At 49.7% G+C, this 20,162-nt stretch overlaps 1 protein-coding gene across 3 annotated transcripts in view; it reads left to right on the forward strand.

Moving 5' to 3' along the window:
- Positions 1-867: 867 nt before the first annotated feature.
- CHST13 (carbohydrate sulfotransferase 13) overlaps positions 868-20,162 on the forward strand; it is a 50,971-nt gene continuing 31,676 nt past the window's right edge. For 2 of the 3 annotated variants that reach the window (XR_012589371.1, XM_074603079.1), the window contains exon 1: positions 16,310-16,463. Coding sequence is in view for 1 of the 3 variants with exons in the window: in XM_074603079.1 (XP_074459180.1) it covers positions 16,370-16,463 (94 nt within the window). In the remaining 2 variants the exon portion in view is untranslated. Of the gene's footprint in view, positions 1,016-14,196; positions 14,320-16,309; positions 16,464-20,162 lie in introns of those variants that run through there. The other variant, XM_074603080.1, reaches the window with a different exon arrangement.

Raw genomic sequence — 20,162 nt, forward strand, 5'->3', positions numbered from 1 at the left:
CTCGTGGTGAAGGTGTGCTCCCCAGGGAGAATGCCTCATTTTCCCGAGATTCAGCCAGCGTCTCAGCAACGCTTCATTTCGAGTGTCCCAATGCACATCCAAGCAGGCTGGCCTGTGTGCTGCGATAGAGAACAAACCCACTGGGAGAGCTTGTTTGGATTGAATTGCACGTGTGCACAAGGGAGAACTTGCAAAAATGATAAAAACCCAGGCGACGTACCCATGCTCACGTTTTGCTCCGCTCATAATATAATATTTCCTGGGGCAAGTTGAAGCAAAGTGACAAGTTTACCCTTTACCCTGGAAGTGAACTTAAAGTGACCTTACACTCTGAAATGCGTAAGTAAAAGAACTTGAACGGAACAAAAAAAAAAAATATTGTATTAGTAGTTAAAGGTATCTTGCAGGAGATAAGTTGGCAGGAGTCTCACTGGTTTAACATTAACAACCAGAAAGCATAAGAGGCAGTAAGTTAACCGTGAGAGATCATTAACTTCCATCTCCTTCCACCTACGGAAAATTATTTTCCTCCCATTCTTCTGTTTTCTGTCCCCTTTGAAAGTAATCAAAAGTAACTCAGCTTTCCAATTCAGTGAAACCTTTTAATACTGCCTGCCTATGAAACACTCCATACCACACTGTGGCACTTCACAGTAAATTAAATTAACTCTTCTGTGCGCTCCTGAACTGCGAGAGACCCTCAATAAATAAAATAAACCTGCAAATAAAGAGAATTTAGTAGAAGGGTGAACGTTTTCCGTTCACCTCAGAGACACGGAGATCATTGTTACGCTCGCATGCCTGTGTGGGTACCTGCGTGGGTTCAGCCAGATGCCTGACTTCTCTGCGACTCTCTTTCTCTCCTTTTCCTTCAGAGCGAAGCCTGTTGTCTTCTAAAAGCGTCCTGGAGGCAGCGACTGCAGCTTGCCTGGCTGCTCCCGGCAGTCCCGCATCCCTTCCCATCCACACACTGCGCTGCAGGAGGACGCCTCACCCTTTCCAGGCAATTCCGCAGGTCAGTAAACAGCCAGAAACCGCCCCCCAGGTCTATGACACTCACACGGGATGGGTGCTCAGTACAAGCCAAGAGCAGGCTGCTTTTGATGGCAGCGTGCAAGCTCCCCGTGGGTTTCATTTGGGAGGGATCCTCTGTCACGATATGGGGCGCTTTTTGGAGCATGTGTTTGAAAGCATTTGTCTTCCTGCAGCGTGTGACCGCTGCTGCCCTGACAGGGTGCAGGACAGGCAGGGATCACCTACCGACACCCTCCAAAAGGTGGTATCTGCCCATCCTCGGAGACTGACCTCCAGCACTGAGCACACGGCCCTGCTGCACCACTGACCTTCCAGGGAGGTGGGGGCGGGAGACTGGTTTGATAATAAACCTGGTAATAATAATCCCACAGAGAAGGTTCTCTACGTGGGGATTAGGAGGGAGCACAGAATAACTTTTTGGAGTAAACTGCTGGGAATCAAGTTACCTCAATCCTCTGTTTTGCTCTGCCACTGACTCATTCTCCCATCACGGGCAAGTCGCTTCACCTTGATCCAAGGATTAGTGCGAACATGCCTCCCGGAGAAAAGTTGGTCTCGTGCCTTTCTAGTAATGTCTCTGTTTGCTTTCTACTTTGTCTGTCTCTGTTGTTGTGGAGTTACGGATTTCATGTTTGGAAGAGGATAGAGTGGATTAGAAGTCCATGTTACAAGAGCCAAACGTGCAACAGAGGGTTTAAAATGGTAGTGAATGTGTAATTTGTTAAAGAGTGAGTTAAATGGAAAGGAACCTGTGGCCACTGTTAGGGCACAGAGCTCCACGTTCTCACCTCATCAGCACACAGGAGCATTTATGGGGCTCCTACAAAGCTTTCAAGATTCATTGTATGCTTGGCTGCATACTTTTTGCCATAAAGAGCCATAAATGTGTCGTATTCCCTATGGCATTAACTTGTCTGGCAACAAGCCCTCTTCTGAATCAAGTATTTGTATAGTGGCATCGCTAAAACCCTTTTGGAGCTTGCCATGAAGCACTGAGTACCCCCTTTCCAAAGCAGAAGTGTGGGGGGGAAGCTACTGACACCCCTGGGCCAGTGGGCTCTCCTCCTGCCTGTGCTGGCTTTGGATGCCTGGGAGGACTCTCTTTGGCACCTCTTTTTGCTGTGCTTGAATACAAGTCTGATCCCGAAGGGTATCGCCCTGCAAACGTCCATCCCAGCGAGTCTTCAGGGTTCTTCGTGACTGAAGTTACTTTGACAACTCACCTCCGCCTTGCTTAGGTAATAGCTGTAATATTCCCCTAGAATCTGGCTGAAGAATTAAAATTCAAAACCCGGGATGCTGTCATTACACTAATCTCTTTTTACGCAACTGTCAATCCAGCTTGTAGGCTGGCGCACCCGCTGCGTGCTCCTCCTGCGCACCGCTGCTTTCCATCATCTCCTCCTCTAACCTCGGTCCCCTGCACAGCTCTGCCCACATCTTCATGCAAACTATACCCACGCCTTCGTCCTCCAGCTTCTAACGCAGAGAAGCCACAGCACCTGCCTACCGACCCAGCGGTGTCCCCTGATGTTTCCACTCCCGGCCTCCGTGTTGGAACGGGTAATAAAAATGCTGCTCATTTCATCTCTATTAGGCTTTTCAAAAAGGGCTGGAAAATGAGATGCCGTCTATCTGAGGGGGTCCCAGAATACATAGGCTCAGTTAACTGCATGGATTAGAAGCCACCTGGAGGGCTTTTTTTTTTTTACCTGTGAAAATTTAAATTCGTCAAAGTCTCTGCAAGAGAGGGTGAAATTACCACCTCTCCACTCCAAGGAAAAAAACCTGCTTTCCCTGACTTCCTTACAATGCTTTAGGTGTTAGTGCTTAACAGTATCAGCCTTCATTTCTGTCTTTGGCGTCGCAATACTGGATTTTGTGCACATGGTAAGTGATGCAGGTACACCACCTATTGTTAAAATAGACTAGCACTTCCAGCTACGATAATTCATTTCAGCTGCTTATAGTTTTGCCGAACTGCAACTATTTGGGTTGAAACTTCCCAACCAGAGAGCGTCTGCTTCATGCTGATTAATTTGCTTTAAATTTCAGCAAAAACGTTTCAGCTGTTCTGTGACCAAGATTAAGGAGAAGCGTTATTGAATGTTGTCCTTACTGCTTAGTGGGTTACGGTGGAGGTTTTTTCTCCTTTTTGTAAAAGAAATTCTACCACCCACATGCGTTGGACTTGAAACTTGTCACGTCTTGGATGTGCTTTCTGGTGTCAGGCAGGGCAGTCCTGAGAGCCAGGATGAAACAAATGGTAAAATCACGGCACGTTTTGTTGTCTTCTTTTACAGTTCGTCTCCTGGATAACTTGCTTTCCCTGGTCCTCTCTGCCACCATCCGAGCCAAGTAGCTCGCTGCTGTCCCCTCTCTCCCCCTCTTTACCAAATCCATGTGGGGTCTCGTTCCCCCGTCCCCTTCGTGTGGCAGGGCTGAATCTTGGCAAATCTGTCCTTGGCTCCTGAACTGGAGGATAATGATACGAGAGCATCTCGTGCGCTCAGACGTACCTTTTTGCCCTCCCTGAAGTTGGCAAATGGGCTGATTTTAGTTGATCGTATGAGCCTGGACAATCCCATTTTGAACATTTCCCGGTTGTTACAACCCCTGCGGAGTCAGCCACCCAAACTGGGAGATGACATTGCCTTTCCCACTTTCTCAGTATCTTCCCCGGCTGCCAGGTTCATTCTTGTCTCCGAGTGCTGCTCTGCCACCTGCCTCTACCCAGCTGTGTGAAGGGGTCCTGGGAACTGGGGTAATTCAGATGCTGATTCGGTACCGAGTCCTGTACTGCCAGGAATGGCACCTTCTGCATCTGGAGAGGGTTTGGACACCGATCTCCTGGGAAACGCTCACACTAAGTGGGTTTCTTCAGGTTTCTCCAGGTTGAAGATTAATTTTGCAGCCAATGCTCTTGAGGGCAGGCGCGTGCAAGGGCTTTTTTTGAGAAAAACAGATCTCTGAGGCTAGGCTAGGAAAGGTTTCCCCCCTATTTTGCACTTAATGTGATTTAAAGTTGGCAAGAAAGGCTTGATACAGCAGAACAGAGGTATTCACATCTGTCACTGCAGCTAGAGGGGGCTTTCTCTGAGTGCAGCCCAGAAAGTCAGGTGCATTTGCTTTCCCTGCTGTTGGATCTTTCACCAAAGTGCTGTTTTTAAAGCATTTGGTTCCCCAGCAGGATTTCCCGCTCTGGTTTCCATGAGATTAATTGTTTCAAAAGCTGGAGTGGATGGAAAGTTTTGTTGGCTAAGCCTGTACCGCTTCTCTGGGCAGGAAAAGCTGATGCTTTTAGCACTGCCATGTGTTTCTGTACAGTCTAATATTTCACTCAGCTGTTATGTATTCTTACTTTATTCAGCCATTATTTAACACATTAAGGAAGCACATGAAGTGGTTTCATGTCGCCATTGATTGATACCTTTTCCTTGATAATCTTCTCATGGTAATTTTTTCAGTTTCGCTGTCACGTTCACCAATGTCAACGCGCAGTCGCAGATCAGACTTCTTTGAGCTCAGGACAGGTATTTGAGACGCTGCATTCAAACCCAGGAGATTTTGCTTCGTGTCATTCATTGCCATTCCTAGCCCTGGTCGCAAAACAGTGGGATTTAGGATTAGGCCAGTGTGCACTTGACCTGACCGATTGCAGAACGCATTTCAGAGACTTCAGCTGAGAATGGTTTTCTTTCCTTGGCTTCTGCACAGTTCAATTAAGATTTCATTGGAAAATGTTAACCGGTAAAATATATCCCTTCTTCGGCTAAAGCTGTAATGGTCACATAACTATAAATTCCTGTGCAGTCAAACAGTGGCTCACGAGATCCATGGAGACTTGCCCGCTTTGGAAATCTCGAGAGGAGGTCCTGCAAAGCCAGCGTCAGCCTTGGCTGCATGGCTGGCTGCTTTAGCACCACGAACCCCTGTTGGGCTCTGCAGGAATAGTTTGGTTGGCTACAAACCAACTACCAGAGGAAATAAAGCTAAGAGAGCAGAATAGGAGAGGACAGTAAAGCCATAGATACTGCACCGCAGCGCGGATGAGAATTAACTGTCAGAATAACACAGCTTTATTACATTTTTTCCCCAATTCCTAATCTTTTCCTTGCACGGAGCCAGAGTTTATATGCTGGGCCAGCCATATTTCTAGATAATGTATAATCACGGTTCCCTCTCGCTGATTATCTTACTGCTCAGTTACAGCTGCTCTGCTGGGCAGCACGAAGCTTTTCCACGTGGCCTGTGGACACCACTAAAAAGCGCCACAAGCCTGGTGCTTTCAGCCCAGCGGGATTTGACCCCCCTTCAGCACAGGGCTGATGCTCAGCAGCAGCCACTGGATCTCACCAGCTTCGTGGTGCAAAGGGGAGCTCTGACCGAGGAGCCCCAGCCCGCACGCACCGTGCGAGCTTGGATGAGGGCCACGTTGCAGGACTCTACTGATTGATGTTTCATTAGGAGCATGTCCTTCTCTGCCACCCCTGCAAAATTCGAGCAGCGGGTTTTTCTTTCCTCATCAGTTATTAGGTATTCCTAGCCTTGCTTTGGCAAAACCAGGAGGTTGGGGGGTGGCTTTGCTCCCCCATCTCCTGTTTGGGAGGACCCCCCGAAGGGCTGGAGGACTGCAGTACCGAACTGTTGGGCAGGGGCATTTCAGGGCATGAGCCGCAGAGAGCCTGACTGAAGCACTTTGTTCGAGCTCCTCCACTCCATTAGCTCCAGGATGCCAACTGAGAGTAAAACAGAGCAAGCTTCAGTGCAGTTCTCATTGCTTCAGGTTTTTAAACATTGCAACATATGCCTGAGCGATCTTGTACTGTGTACGGCTGGCGTTTTCTGAAACGTGCCTCCGTTGGAAGAGATAATCATGCTTTGTTTAAATTCATTTCTGAAGTTTGAAAACCAATTTCTTTATAAGGCTGCCCAGTTCACTGAATTGAACCTCCGCACAGTAGCATATTCAGTTTCTGACGTAACCTGCTACCGCTGCTTTTAGCTGTAGCTTTAACCACAGAAATAACAGCCAAAAAAAAAAAAAAAAACCACCCTACTATTTGCTTCATTTTTTTCCTATTTTTTTTTTTCAATGACACTGGCTGCACTGTTAGTTGGAAAGAAGGCTTGGGGAAGGCATATGAATGTGCTTTCTTCCTCAGCTGAGAGGGGCATTTGAATTCTCTCTGGCTTTCCTGAAATCACAGTATTTGTGAGAACATCTGTAGAAAAGAATTAGCTTTTTCTTCTCCCCCCCCTCACTGAAAGCAAACTTCAGAGAAGTTCAGGCTCCTGGGTCTTTCTGTGGATTATTTTAGCTACGCTGAAAAGGGTAGAACCCGTCTCATTGCAACCAGCTGGAAATACAGCAACCGCTGAAAAAGGACAGGAGCTATCTGCCGTCAATGTATGGATTTGGTAGCAGTCAGGCTGTTCTTTAACATTTTCAGCAGTGCTAACATTACAAGCCAAGAGCTCTGAGATAAGCCTGGCCATGCCCTGGGCAGTGCAGAGCATCAGTAACTCAGCCAGGGAGACTCTCCGGGCTTGAACGGGAGGTTACCCTGCAGGTCGTGCTGATACGTCCTCCAGGGTCACCCGTGGTAGGGTGGACAGGCATATTCTCTCTAGGCTGCGACAAAAAGCATTAGGAAACTAAGACTGGGACTCACAGGCTTAAGTTTCTGGGAGCACACGATGCAGAAACTCATGAATCATCATTCCATGGTTAATACCTGCAAGAAGAGGCTGAGGCATTACCTGCAAACCTTTGATCTGAGCTGTTGGGGCTGCAGCCTGCAGGGCTACCCGGACAGTTTCTCCTGAATTAATGGTGGTAGTAATAAGAGCTCCAGCTGGAAATCCAATGCCCTGTCCCCTTCCAGCTAGGACGGACTGTGCAAACACTGGACCAAAATCCTTGTTTGAAAGATTTCTTTGTAAAAGAGAGGAGCCAGTCGGCTGGGCTTTCCCTGCAGTGGCTTGGAGACTTGGAATGTGCTTTCTCTGCTCCATACTAAGCTGATTTGGTAGCTTTCCAGGACTAAACTTCTTGCAGAAGACACCTCTGGATAGAGTTTCTGGAGGAGACAGACACCATGCCTCCTAGATATTCTGGGTAGGTGGTTGTCTGATTTTAGCAGTGCTGGGGTTTACTAATGCAGACGTAATTCAATTAGGGCACCCAGAGGATTGGAGAAAAGCCTTTATTATTTTTAGTCTAAATAAAAATAGTATCTCAGGCTTCCTGGAATAGTGAAAACAGAGTGTCATGGACGATTTCTGACAAAGAATATTTATATGATTTTTTAGCCAGGGTTTCCATGAAATAGAAGCTGTTTAGATTGGCTTTGGCCAGCCCTGTCACGTCTAGGCATGTGCAATTAGTTGTCTGTGCTTAACATTGCAGTAACAAACCTGGGGTTGACTTTGTGGCAGTATGCACAGAGTACAGCCTCACAAATGGTAGTTAAGTGACGATGACTATTTTAATCGTACCCCCTTCAGTAAACAAGAAACTCTGTTTTTAGTCACGAGGGAATGTTTCGGCAGTGGTAAAGGGATTTAGGAACCTAAAGCCTCATCTAAATGTGGCCAGTGAGGGCAGTACCTAAGTCGTATTAGTTTCTTTGAAAACATTGCTCCATTTGTTGTCTTCTCCTCTTCCTCCAGGGCCAGGCTGCTTTGCTGTAGGGCGTCTCAGCAATGTCAGTGTTTCTGGAAGGTCTGGTTATGCTGTCAGGATATGGAGTGCTGGGGGGACAAGGGACAGACGTGCCCAAGCTTCCCTGATGCAAGAGGGACAAGAACACAGAGGCCCTCTGTCCCTGCCTATAACACAAGGTTTTAAGGAGAAAGGGAACCTTCTCAGCATGGTCATTCCGTGGTCGAGGAGTCTTTTATAGCACTGCTCTGACCACTGATGGCAATTTATGTCGTTATTTACAGGCTTGGTTCTTTTTTTTTTTTTTTCCCCCCTCTTTCCTTTGTATTTGGAGCCAATTCAGATGGATGTGTGCATAATAGCAGCAAAGTGAGCGCTGCAGGGAAGAGAGCACTCTCCAGCACGCCGTGCCCCACCAGGCTGAGAAGCTGTTTCGTTTGGCCAGGAGCACTTCTCGCCGCAGTACACCCCCCGCCTCCGCTCTCAGGGATAAATTTGCCTTTGCTCGGACCGAGGGAGCTGGAGAATGAAACACCCCAGATCGCAACCTTGTCCTCACTGCTGCTGTGCTAAGAAAGGGGACTTTCCAGCCGAGGCACTTAAACTAGGGTCTCTCTGCCTTGTTATATCTTGGCTGCTGGCTGCGTGGGTATATAAGATCACAAGACCTCAGACCATTTGGTCCTGGGGTTCTGGTCACGAACACGTCAACGTAAATAGATCGAAGTCCAGGAAACAGGACTTTTCAAAGAAATTTCTTTGCTGCCTGCACTGCTCCTAAGATACCTGGCTTGGCTGTGCTATTGAGTCCCACGCTTCCAAGCAAATAAAGCCCAGCTTAGAATAATCTGGTTTATACCTTTTGTGAAGGTATAAAAGCATGTTGTTAACAAATTTCTTTCTATCAAATGCATGTATAGACTTCCTGGACGTGGTCCCTCGGCTGGGATAAAAATGAATACAGTCTCTGAGCAAATGCTTACAGCAGCCAAAGATCTGGCCTTTTCATTACAGGCTTCAAACTAACAATTCTGGGCTTGCAAATACATCAGCAGAGGCGCCGTGCCTGTGTGGGCAAACACTCCCTCCCCCTTAGTTATCACCAGCTTTGGCCAAACGGTTTAAAGAGCACAGTGCTCAAATTGCCCTGAAACGTGGAGAGATCTCCTGATGGCATCTCCAAACCCCAGTTTTTCCCCATTTTGGGAATCTTTTAAATGCAAACTCTGCCCAGGCTCCCAGGAGAGAATTTTTTGTTCTGACGTGCTGGGACCATGGTAGCAAGGTCAGCACATGGGGCAGGTCTTGTGTCCATCTCACCTGCCACTGCTGGGGAGGTCCAGTAGGACCTGAACGCAGACAGAGGCTGAACAGATCAAAGACTGCAAGGACGGTCACGACAAATTACTGCAAGGTTTGGTGTTACCCAGTAATGAGACTCCCCACTGCGTTCGCCCCAGTTGTAGATGGCAGGAAACCAAGATGCAGGCTAGTTTCTCTTGTTCTAGAAGAGCTTCAGGGGAGCAGGTAATAGAACTCAACTCACTGGGTCTTGATGCTTTGCAAAGTATTTGAGAGTTGGCCACTACACCAAATAAACCTCTTCCATCCCTCAGCTTTCGCCCAAGGGAAAACCAAGGGATTTCTGTCTGGGAAAAGGCTTTCCTGGGGACCAAGACAGGAAATCCCCACAGGAGAGGAGGGCTGTCACCAGCCTCCACCATCCTCCACTCCGAACGGTGCTCCTGATAGCATGCCTGCAAAATAGGTGTCCCCTGCATCCATGCGCATGAAAACAGCTCTTCTTATCACCCCATGGAGTAAAGAGTGCGCACGGTGAGTGTTTGTTTCATGGAGGGGTTTCAAAACAAACTTTGGACAGCTGTGAGTCTCTTCTCCTGGTGCACAGCTGGAAGGCATCGCCACGTTGCACTGGTGAAAGGGAGCTCGGTGGCTTTTACTGGCTTTAGAAGATGTTTATCAGTGTAACAAAAGCTGGCAGCTCCTCCACTGCCTGTTACTTGGCGTCAGGACCATCGGTATCTTGTTTGTGATGCTACGATAGGCGAAACAAAGAGATTTGTGTGCATGCTCTGCTTTCCTAGAAGCTAACGGCAGCTCCCAGAGGCAGGCTGCCTGGATGCTGTTTCCGTGGATGCTCTCCAGCGCTAGTGCCACCAGGCTGCCCAGTCGAAACACGCTGGCACTCATGTGGCATCTCTATTGACCAGCCTGAGCCCAGTCATTTCTATCAGGAGAAGCACCACATCGCCAGCGAGGGATGTCCCAGTCCCGGCGTGGATCTGGCCATCAGGAGAAGGGCCTGTTCTCTTCGGCCATGACTTGTTTTTAATCCCAAACCCAGGCAGCAGGGCAGCGCTCGTAATGCCCCAGGGACGTCAATATTGTTGTGCCGCACTGTGAGGCGACGCAGCAAGGCCCAGGCTGCAGTCAGGCTTTTCCATCTGCTCAAAAAAACGACCAGCTTGGGCCTTTGAGAGCCCATCCTGCCCTGAGGGATTTGGGTACATAGCTATAGCAGTATTTGTATTTCTCCTTCCCCACAACAGCATTTGGTGTTATTTGTTGGAATTCACACCACAAGATAAGAATGAGACAGAGGATATTTTTACTAAGTAGTGAATATTCAATGCTCACTAATCCTAAGGAACCTGCAAGAGAAGGTAGTTTGGGCCCTATGAAAAGTCTGGCAATGTACCTGCTGTGAGTTAGGCATTTGTGCGCCAGGTGAAACCCTATGGGCTCTGCCTCAGGAGCTTTTACCCTTCCCTTCAGAGCCCTCATGATGTTGCAGAAGCAGTCCTTCCTTGGAGGAGGCAACATCTTAAGGAATGAGAGGGAGAAATTCCCACCTCCAGAGGGAAACTCGAAATGTGTTTTCCTTGCAAGACCTATTTGTGCTTAAAATACTCAGAGTCCTCTTTCCCAGCCGCCATAACCAGACTGTAAAAAAAGAGCATGGAGTATACGAGTCCCTGCTCTGCGCGGAGTCTTGCTCGCAGGAGATCTCTGTGACGCACTAGAAAAACTGCTTCTCTCCATCTCCCGCCTCTGAATTGTGTTCCCCTGCGATGCAGGAGAAGCTAGGTATTGAGTTGTCCGCTGTGCGCTGACACATGACGGGCAGGATGGCAGCCGTAGCAGCTTGCTCCAGGGCTTTACAGGGTTCCCTGGAGCAGAAAGGTCGTTAGCCGTGCAGTGATTTTCCAGCGTCCCCCTCTCTTTGTGTAACCCTGCATGCAGCTGCTACTGCAGGGGCAGACGGAGCTGAGGGGTGCTTTGGGCAGCAGGGAGGGAGGCCGCGGCTTTCTGCTGCGAACGTGCAAGGAACAGCAGAGCACGAAGCCAGCGCCGACCGCGGGAGTCTCGTGCTGCTAGCGGGAGGCCTGACAGCTCTGCTGCTCCTGCTGTCGGAAGTCACCGCCGCTCCCAGCGCTGCACGAAGATCAAGGGCAATTGGCTTTCCAGCGTGTGTCTGTAAATCACATCCCCTCCTCACGCGGGCCTCTAAATCAGGCATCAGCAGAGAACAAGCTCCCAGCTGGTAACCGTATATAAACTAATGAAATATAAATGCCTGGTACAAAAGGCAAACACGGTCCCCAGTTGCCACCACTGAATAAAATGTTTGAATGGGAGTTTCCATCACACCAACAACCTTTCCAGTAGATGCAAGCATTGCAGGCAGAGACTAGTCCTCAGAGCCTGTAATTTGGTTTGCTCCCATCACCACTAGTGCTTTTAAAAGAAAACAGCTGCTGCCTTTTTTTCTCCTTTTTTTTGTTTTTTTTTTTTTTTAAACTGTGGCAGCAAGAAAGTTAAATGAATGATTTCTTAAAATCTATTTTGACAGAGGCCTGCATTCCACGACGAGAAGCGAGAGCCCAGTTTTTCGTTTCTTGTTCTCTTAGGGAGATTTCCCAGGAGATCAGGAGATAATTGCAAAAGGATCTCTGGGAAGTCATTAGCATTTTGTTTGGGAACAGAAAGGTCAGCAAGCTATGGAATTAGCCAGGTAACTATATTAACTACTCAGGACCAGATGCTATTTGCACTATCCTAACGCTTACTACTTTTTTTCTGACAAGGCGTATGAACCTGCGTAACTTCAGGCAACGTATGCTCTCGTACCCACCAAATCGGTGGGATTCCCCAGGGTGTGGAGTGTCTTTGGGATCGGCTGCTTATTCCCTGCCCTGTCCCCCTGAGACCAAGGAGATTTGCTCAAGGCATTAGTGCTACTCCGTATGAACAAGTGGCAAAATCTGGCCATGGATTTAAAAGATTCACCAAGCGTCTTGTTTTATTACATATACTTTTAACTCTTTGGTTACCTCTCCAGAGGTATTTAATGTAAATTCTACCTTTTATCCAACCTGTTTCTCTTATATACTGGGCCTGCAAATATTTAGTCCAGCACCTAATGGTGAAAAGTCCACCCCAGCGTGATTCGTTGCTGCTTTGAACTGCGGCTGTTGTATACCAGTGTAAAGTGGGCATAAACACTAGCATTTTGATGAAGTAATATTTGAAAACTCACATTTTGCAGGTGAAAAGGACTACAGGAGATGGTGGAAAAATAATGTACTGCTTGAGAAAGCAAGCGTTGCAGCTTGGTGATGTTGGCAGAATTGATCTTTCCCAGTTAATACAAAAGAATGTGACAGAACGGGGCACCCTGCTCGTCTTTCAGGGCAAAATGTTGTGGGTCCCAGTTATGACAAGGACGGTTTGGATAAGGTGGTAGGAAAATTTTTGAGGGTTTGCAGAGCTGGAAGGGATCGCTGGGCGAGACCATAAGGCGTCCTTCTTGGGGAAACTTTCAGAACAAGGTGCGCATACATCTGCTCACGTAGGGGATGAGCTGGGGCATTGCAAGGTCCCTCTCAGCTGGCACATTACAGTGATGCTATAAAATTTAAAAACAAAGCATTGAGTATCAGGATACACTGGGGCCCATAGAAATGCTGGCGGCAGGGTGATGCCTAATGCCCGTCTTAGAAAACAGAGAGGACATGACCCACGGTCGTCTCTGTGAGTATCTCCCCAGGTGCTGCTCTCTGAAGAAAGCCTGTACCGCATCGGTGTAATTCCCTACATATCTGCCCAAGCCCTTGCTGGCTTGGTAAAACTTGGGGGCTCTGGTTGCAAACACAGTGTGCACTGGGGCGAAGCCACCAGCAGATGGAGGTCTCACCAGCATCAGGCCAGGATAAACTATTTCCGTGGCACTCAGGCTTCAGACCTAAATAACTGGGTGCAAAATCAAAATATCCCCTGGGACAGGCTCCTTTTCCGGGTAGCTAGAAAACTAGGACTTGGGGAGGAGTCCAATGGATTCCTCAGTTTCCAGCTGAAACTAGCTGATGTTTAATTTCCATTCAACATGGTCATCCGACCAAAGCTTGGGGTTCATCTCACTCAGTGGCACCAAGGTCCTGGGAAACAGCAAGGCATTTGGGAGAAACCTGCTGAGAAGACAGTAACGAGCACTGCTAATGAGCAGGGAGGGAATCAAGCGTGCACTGCATCAAAGGCCCAGCATCTTTCTGCAGGCAAAAAGCACTCCCTCTTCACCTACAAGCCAGATGCAGTTCCAGGCCTTGGTAGTAACGAGTTTCTACCATGCCGTGTTATTAGTACCTTTTGACCATTATTCTTGGTTATCCATATTGCCTTTATAGCCATAAATAGCTCTAGCCATGGTCTGAACCCCACGATGCGAGGCACCGTGCAGACAGGGAGCAGGGTGGCCCTTCCACGGGCAGTTCACCGCCTGGCGGGGAAGGAGCCATTGCCGTTCTCTAGGAAATACTCATTTCTCAGTTCTTCCAATTAACCTAGCAAAGCAGCAGACGGAGGGAGCCAGGCTCAGTGCTCGCCCACAGAAAACTGCCACACTCATTTCACACGTGCCGCTGAGCAGTCGCATTTTCACGCGTGCGTCATGCCTCAGTTGTTCTCCAGTCGCCAGTGGGGCTTGGGGAGGGAGAGAGGGGCTTCTCCAATGCAGATGGAATCTGATGATTCCCTTAGAAATAGTCTTGGGATAATAATTTGGGAGTCTGAGAGCTTGAGCTTAATCCTCTGCCATTCTACGCTCCTGGGGTGACCTCTCTTCCCAGGTAAGCAACAGCCACCATCGTCTGCCTTACAGGCTGGGGTTGCTCTTTTCTTTCTGTATGATGGGGATGCAGGGGAAGGGGGATGGTACGAGCCATCAGCACGTGGGACTGGGGGAGTTTCTCAGACACACGGAAACAGGCAACAGCAAAGCCCTGACTTCCCAGCAGCTGGTGTCGTTACCACCCAACAGCTCATGCCATAATGTCCCCCTTCCCCCTTGAAAATGTGTTTGTCCTTCTAAAAAGGGTGTTTTAGCATTGGAGCCGATCATATTTGCAGCTGAGTCCAAGCAGGATTCCTATAAAATCTTCGTGGCATGTTTCCCCTTACCTCATCTAACCCCGCAGATGTGAACAGCACGTTCACCTCGGACGCTGGAAGACCAGCCTTGCATAGCTGATGTGATCACAGATGGCCCCGGCCCTGCCCTCGGGTGTGAAATACAGACAGCAGTCAGCAGGACTCAACAGGTCAGTGTCTGAGTTTCAACTGGGGTGTTTTATTGTATTTTCTTTTAAACGGAATGCCCAACTATGGGTGAGGATTTGTCACTTGGCAGTGTTTTTAGTTCTTCTGTTGAGCCCAGGGAAGTCGGGTTAAAGAGGTGATTATTTTCCTTAGCTCCTGTAATAGCCGTGGTCCAAATTTTCTGGTGTTTCAGTACTGGGAGATACAAATAGTGAAAAACTCACCGACTGTCTGAGTTGCCCCTTCCAGCTCCTGAAAAGCTACTGGAAGGGGGCTCCCACTGCACAGGCTGGATGCACCTTCAGCCCCTGAACCTCACTCTGTCCCTTGAGAGGTTCAAGGACAGCAGCACCAGACGTCCCTTTTGCTGTAGTGAACACCCAGAAAACCGCTCTGGTCTCGTCTAATACTGACAAAACCCTTAGGTGTTTATTCCCCTCTGAGGTTGTTGGAAGCCTCTATCAGAAACAAAAATCAGGGGAGGTTTCACTTTGTAGTGCATCCCCACCACAAGGGTAATGCCTGTAAGCAGATATCAAAATGTATTCACCCACACCAGTCCCTCCTCTCCGCCTGGACTCAGCCAGTCCCTTTGTCCCCGGGGTCTCTCAGCCCGTCTTTGCACGTAAGGCAGATCCCAGCTCTTTGCGCACTCGTCGAGGGGGGCAAAATTGCTTGAAGTACTTGCAATGAAATACAACCTGCGTCTGCAGAGCCATTCCCGGCCATCAGCCATCAACTCTCTCCCAGCACTGCCTGTCTCACTCCCTGGTGGCAGGGGTTACGGTCCCTCCCTGCACATCAGACGGGCACAGGGCTCAGGAGCTGAGGTTATCCTTCCAACGGGTTACCGCAGACACTGCTGTGACCTTGCAAGGAGGTGTAAGTACATTAGGATCTCAGCGGTGGTCTCATTTCTGTTGCCCCCCTCTAGACCATCCAACGGGGACTTTATAGAGCTGTGTAATTGCATGGTGATAGCTCAGCTTGGCCTACACGGCACTGCTCGGCTTCTTATTTCATTCCAGCTTCCTTCACTGCAATGAATTTATTCTCCTGGTTTACTGTGCCCTAAATGAGGGCAGAATGAAGCCCAGCATGTGCACACACCCAGGCTTTCTTTGTCATTCTGAGTGGCTCCTCCTTGAGCTGTCCTCTTTTTCTTAAAGCGAAGTATTTTCGGGATGAAGAGAGAAGCAGTGATTGACTGTTGTCAGTGGAAATCCAGCGCTCAGCCGGACTTTCTAATTTGGCAAGTGGCCTTTGAGTAGATCTTGAGTGTTTTACAGAGGTGGGTCAACAGCATTACTGCTATTTCAAAACTGGGGCAACAGAAGCTCAGAGCTTGTTTTGCCTGCAATTACAGAGCCTGGGGGTTAGAGGACGTGGTAAGAGAGCTTTGCGCTCTGGCTTTGCAAAAACATGCAGAGCTTGGTAGAAAATTGTGTCCTCCTCCTGCATAACTTTACGATTTGAGTCAAAATTAGTCAGAAGCATTATTGCTTTCGGCTAAAGTCTGCAGGGCCAGGGGGTTAGCCAAAACATAATAAACCAGAAGAGGTATATTTTTAAGGCTGCACAACTTTGTGATGCTTACGAGAAAAGCCACCAGGCACCTCCCGCCCCCTGCCAGCACACCAGTAACTCTCTCTTCCCCTGCGAGGAGTTTTAAAGCCATCACGGGAGTTTGGTGGGGAAGCGCGTACTCCCCAGCGCTGGCAGGGCGAGGAAACCCTCCCCCCCGCCTCCAACACCGCGTGTCCCCCCCCCCTCCCCCGCTGCCACCGCCGCTCCGGCGGGGCTGGATGGGGCGAACCGCGCCGCGGCCACCGGCCGCCCAGCGCCATCCCCTGCGCTGCGGGACACCCGGGGGGCCAAGTTCCCCTTCCCGCGGCTGAGCCGCTCCGGTGTCACTTCCTGGCGGCGGGGGGACGGGGCGGCGGGGCGGGGCGGGGCGCGGAGCGGCGCCCGGGGCGGTGCGGGGCCGGCGGGCGCTCGGCGGGCCCGGGGCGCTGGGCTGGGCTGGGCTGCGCCGCCGAGCCGCGGCGGAGGATGCGGCGGAGCCGGGCGCCGCGGCTGGCGCTGGCCGCCTGCCTGGGCTCGTTCCTGCTGATCGTCTTCTACTTCCAGAGCAGCCTCAACCCAGGTGGGTCCGCCGGCACACGCCGCACCGGGACCCCCGGACGGGCGGGAGGCGGGACCCGCGGGCAGCCCCTCGCCGGTTCCCGAAACCGCTTGGGCGCCGGCGAGCCCCGCTCCGGTCCAGAGGGGGCCGGTCTGGTCCAGAGGGGCCGATCCGCGGGGGAGCGTAAGTTCGGGTCCGGCGGTGAACGTTGCCGGGGTTCCCGGAGGTTGCACGTTTCTGGGCTGGGACGGCTGAACTTCGCCGCTGTGTGTGTTTGCTTGCCACGCGTGACCGGCTTGCCATCTCGCAGCGCTGCTGTTTGGCAGCCGAATTCGTCTTTCATTTTTAAAGGCAAGCTGCTTTTTCTTTTTTTTCCCTTTTTTTTTTTTTTTTTTTTTTTTCCTTCTCTTTTCTCTGGGTCCCCGTCCCGTTCAGTGAAAGCGGGGCGTGAAATTGCGTGCGGCTTCGCGCAGTCCCGCCGGGGCTGCGCTGGGGCTGGGACAGGGAGAGGAGCTGCCCCCTTCCACAAGCGCCTGTTTCACGGTCACTAAAAGTCCTGGGGAATCTGGTTGAATTGCTCAAGGGACTTCTTTAGTGTGTGCTCTTAGAAATATCTGCCATGCTGGGAAACAATTCAGTAATAAGAGAACTAAAATATAAACAGTTTTGTACTGGAGGGGTTATTTATTTCCCTGCCTGCTTTCTGCTCTTTTGGGGAAATTAGCTCCGCTTTCCTAAGAGACGTTATTGGGTAATTCCTGTAGTTTTAACAATGTACTAATGTTTTCTGATTACAGCAGCAATCCATCAAGGGGGCCTTTAAAGTTACGTCTTAAAATCCAGAAGCCTGATTTGACTGAAACGTTAGTGGAATTTTATCAGTGTAGACTAAATTAAATGTGATTTTCCTTTTATAGGAGCTGCTCCATCACTTTAATGTGTTTTTTTCCTAAAAATAAAAAAGTCTCAACTTGTTGGCTGAGTAAGATTGAAAAGGAGTTAAGTTTCGGCAAGCATTTGTTCTTTCTAGAAGAGCACATGAAGTTTGTCAAATGAATTCAGAAATCCCAGAAGACCACAATCAGTATTGTGTTCCTTAGTAATTTTTTTTTAAAGAAACAATATATGTATCTTATTTTAGTACTGGGACTGTTCAGTAAAAAGCTCAGCCCTGAATGGGGCTGTAATCTCCAGGGCTCCTGACAGAGAGGTGATCGCGTTTTACACTGGATTCGCTTTCTAGTATTTGACTGGAAAACGTGGCTCTTTTCAGGACTCTGGTTTTCAAAAGGAGACTTCTGCGTGTCTGAGTCAGCAGAACTTTCTGTGCTTACTTGACTTTAATCCCTTGCAGGATCTCAACACAGTTTCACGCAGAGTTCCCGTCAGGTCAGAGCAAACCAGGTGACGGTAATGGCGATGGCATCTCACGAGGGGTTTGGAGGACTTCAGGTCTGGAACGCTCCCTTGAGAGGCACTGGCCAGCTGAGGCTTTGGGAAATGCGACGCCCTTAACAGGCTGCAAATCTGTTTCCTTCATACTGGGCAAGTGTGATTTTTGCAAGGTCCTGTAGATGGTGATAGGTCTGGGGTAGGGATCCCAACCTGGTGGAGGCCTGTGGTGTTTGTCGCTCGGTGGAAGCCCATTTGCGAGGGTGGTGAATACCCTCTGCGGATTTGCCCCTTAAGGCTCACAAGAGAGGTGAATTAAAGTGCTATTTGTGTTCTCTGACATCTGGTTATTTTGTAGCCTCATAGTTGTCTCGCTGGGTTCCAGCCTTCATTTTTGTGCCATTTCTTTCCCTTATTATTTTTCAGTTTACAGTTTTTCCTTTCCTGTCTAGTTCTGTGAAAAACTCACACTAGCAGAGGAAAGGTCGTTACCAAATACAGAAAAGAAGGAAGCTAAAAACCGCTTCTTTTTTTTATCCCAAAGAAAAGCAAACTGAGGCCCATTACTTGAATTTTAGAAGGTACAAGTTACAATAATAGGTAAACAATTTGCAGGCAAAAATGCCGTGTTTAAAGTGATGGTGGCCTTGAGGTTATTTGGAGTTCTAGTTGCCTGGTGTCGTTTGGTTTCTATATAATAATGAAGAAAAATGCTGGGAAAAGCAGCAGGGCTGTGAGCTTCCCCCAGGAGCAGTCAGATCCTTTTCTCCGTCTTGAGCAGGATTCAGCAGGTCGCCTTTCCTGGGCCACCCACACTCCGTTACGTGTAACGTGCTCAATTAATCCTTGCTAACCGCCTAGAGACCGAACCATCCTGTGACCCCGACAAGGCGTACAACGTGGGAGGAAAGGTGATATAAGCAGAAACCTTTACGTTTGAGAGTGCTAAGGGCTCACTCCTCTCGGGGAGCAGGAATTGACTCCTGCGTTTGCATTTCCCACTTTTAACTCCATCCGGGCAGTCGTGCGTTGGGGTGGTTTGCGCTGAACTCCGTGGCTGTGCTGAAATAAGGCTTTCTTGTTCTGCCCTAGGAACACCCACACGCCAGCGTGTGCTGAAATAACTCTGCTCCTAAATGCCGCTGAGTTGGTTATTTTGGTGCTGGGCTGAGTTGGTTTGTGCTGAAGTCAGTGGCAGAATGCCCCGTTGTACCTCCTCGCAGGCAGAAATGGGCTCGGGTGTGTTTGCCAACCTCACGGGTGCTCAGGAGAGGTGAGAGAAGTCTCAGTGCTCCCCAGGGAGAGCATCCGCGTGTGGGTTTGAGCGTGCATCGACTTCGTATCCCCGATTGCTTCCCTTTGGCTTTCCTCGCTGCTGGCTGTACCGGTGGGTGGCCGCGGGGGCTGTAGTCCTTGTCCCTGGCCGTGGGGTGCAGCTGCAGCACGCGGAGTGTCCCCTGCTCTCTTTGGGATGGTAATGACCTGTCTGTCCTGTTGGCCTTCAGCTGTCTCACTCCAGGCTCGCAGACACGTGGCCAGTGGCAGAATGTCTGCATGGCAGGAAGGTATTAAAGTGGTGCTGAGCACGCTGGCAGCTGGAGTTTACTGACTGCCACAGCGGGTAGTTGTGGCGTTTGGCTGGAGCAGTCACCTTTCAGCATCTCCAGGCCCTCCTGCATCCGGACTGGTGATGTGGGCAGGCCAGATGCTCATCTCCTGGGCAAACCTCACGCCATCTCAGCTTGGTGCGTGAAGTGATGCGGTCCATCAGGGGGACTTGGTTGTACTGGTGTCCATCCAGGAGATCCCAGCTGGCCTTAGCGTGATTGTCATCCGTCTTCTGAGTTGATCTTCCTCTGCCGCCTCCTCCAGGGGTGGCGCGTCGTTACTGGTGGCTATGCTGGTTTCTGCACGCCGTACATTTTATGTACAGAGAAGGTGGGAATGAGCAGTGCGGCTCTTGGCCTGTTGTTTCGTCTAACTCCGGTCGTATTGTGTCTAGACTGGCACAGCGGTAAATGCTGGAGGCTGCTGATCCTTGTCTACATCAGAGCCTTGGTCACTGCTGTTCTCGGGGGAACCACACTGATTTTAGCACCGGTGGGGGAGCTGTGGGTGACCGTGCTGGTACCGATGTGGGGCAGAGAGAAGGGAGAACATCTGAAGGAGTCAGAGGGAGGTGAGTGGCAGGTGGTAAGGCCCTGCGTTCATCTGCGTCTGCGGTTTCTGCAGACCTTAATTAAAAGTGCTGTGGGGCCACCCCAATGGTAGGTCTTTCGGTGAAGCCGTGAGTAGGCAAATTGTACTGACGTCGAGAGAGCTGGCAGT

The sequence above is a fragment of the Larus michahellis genome, chromosome 10 (assembly GCF_964199755.1).
Source record: "Larus michahellis chromosome 10, bLarMic1.1, whole genome shotgun sequence".
NCBI lineage: Eukaryota > Metazoa > Chordata > Aves > Charadriiformes > Laridae > Larus > Larus michahellis.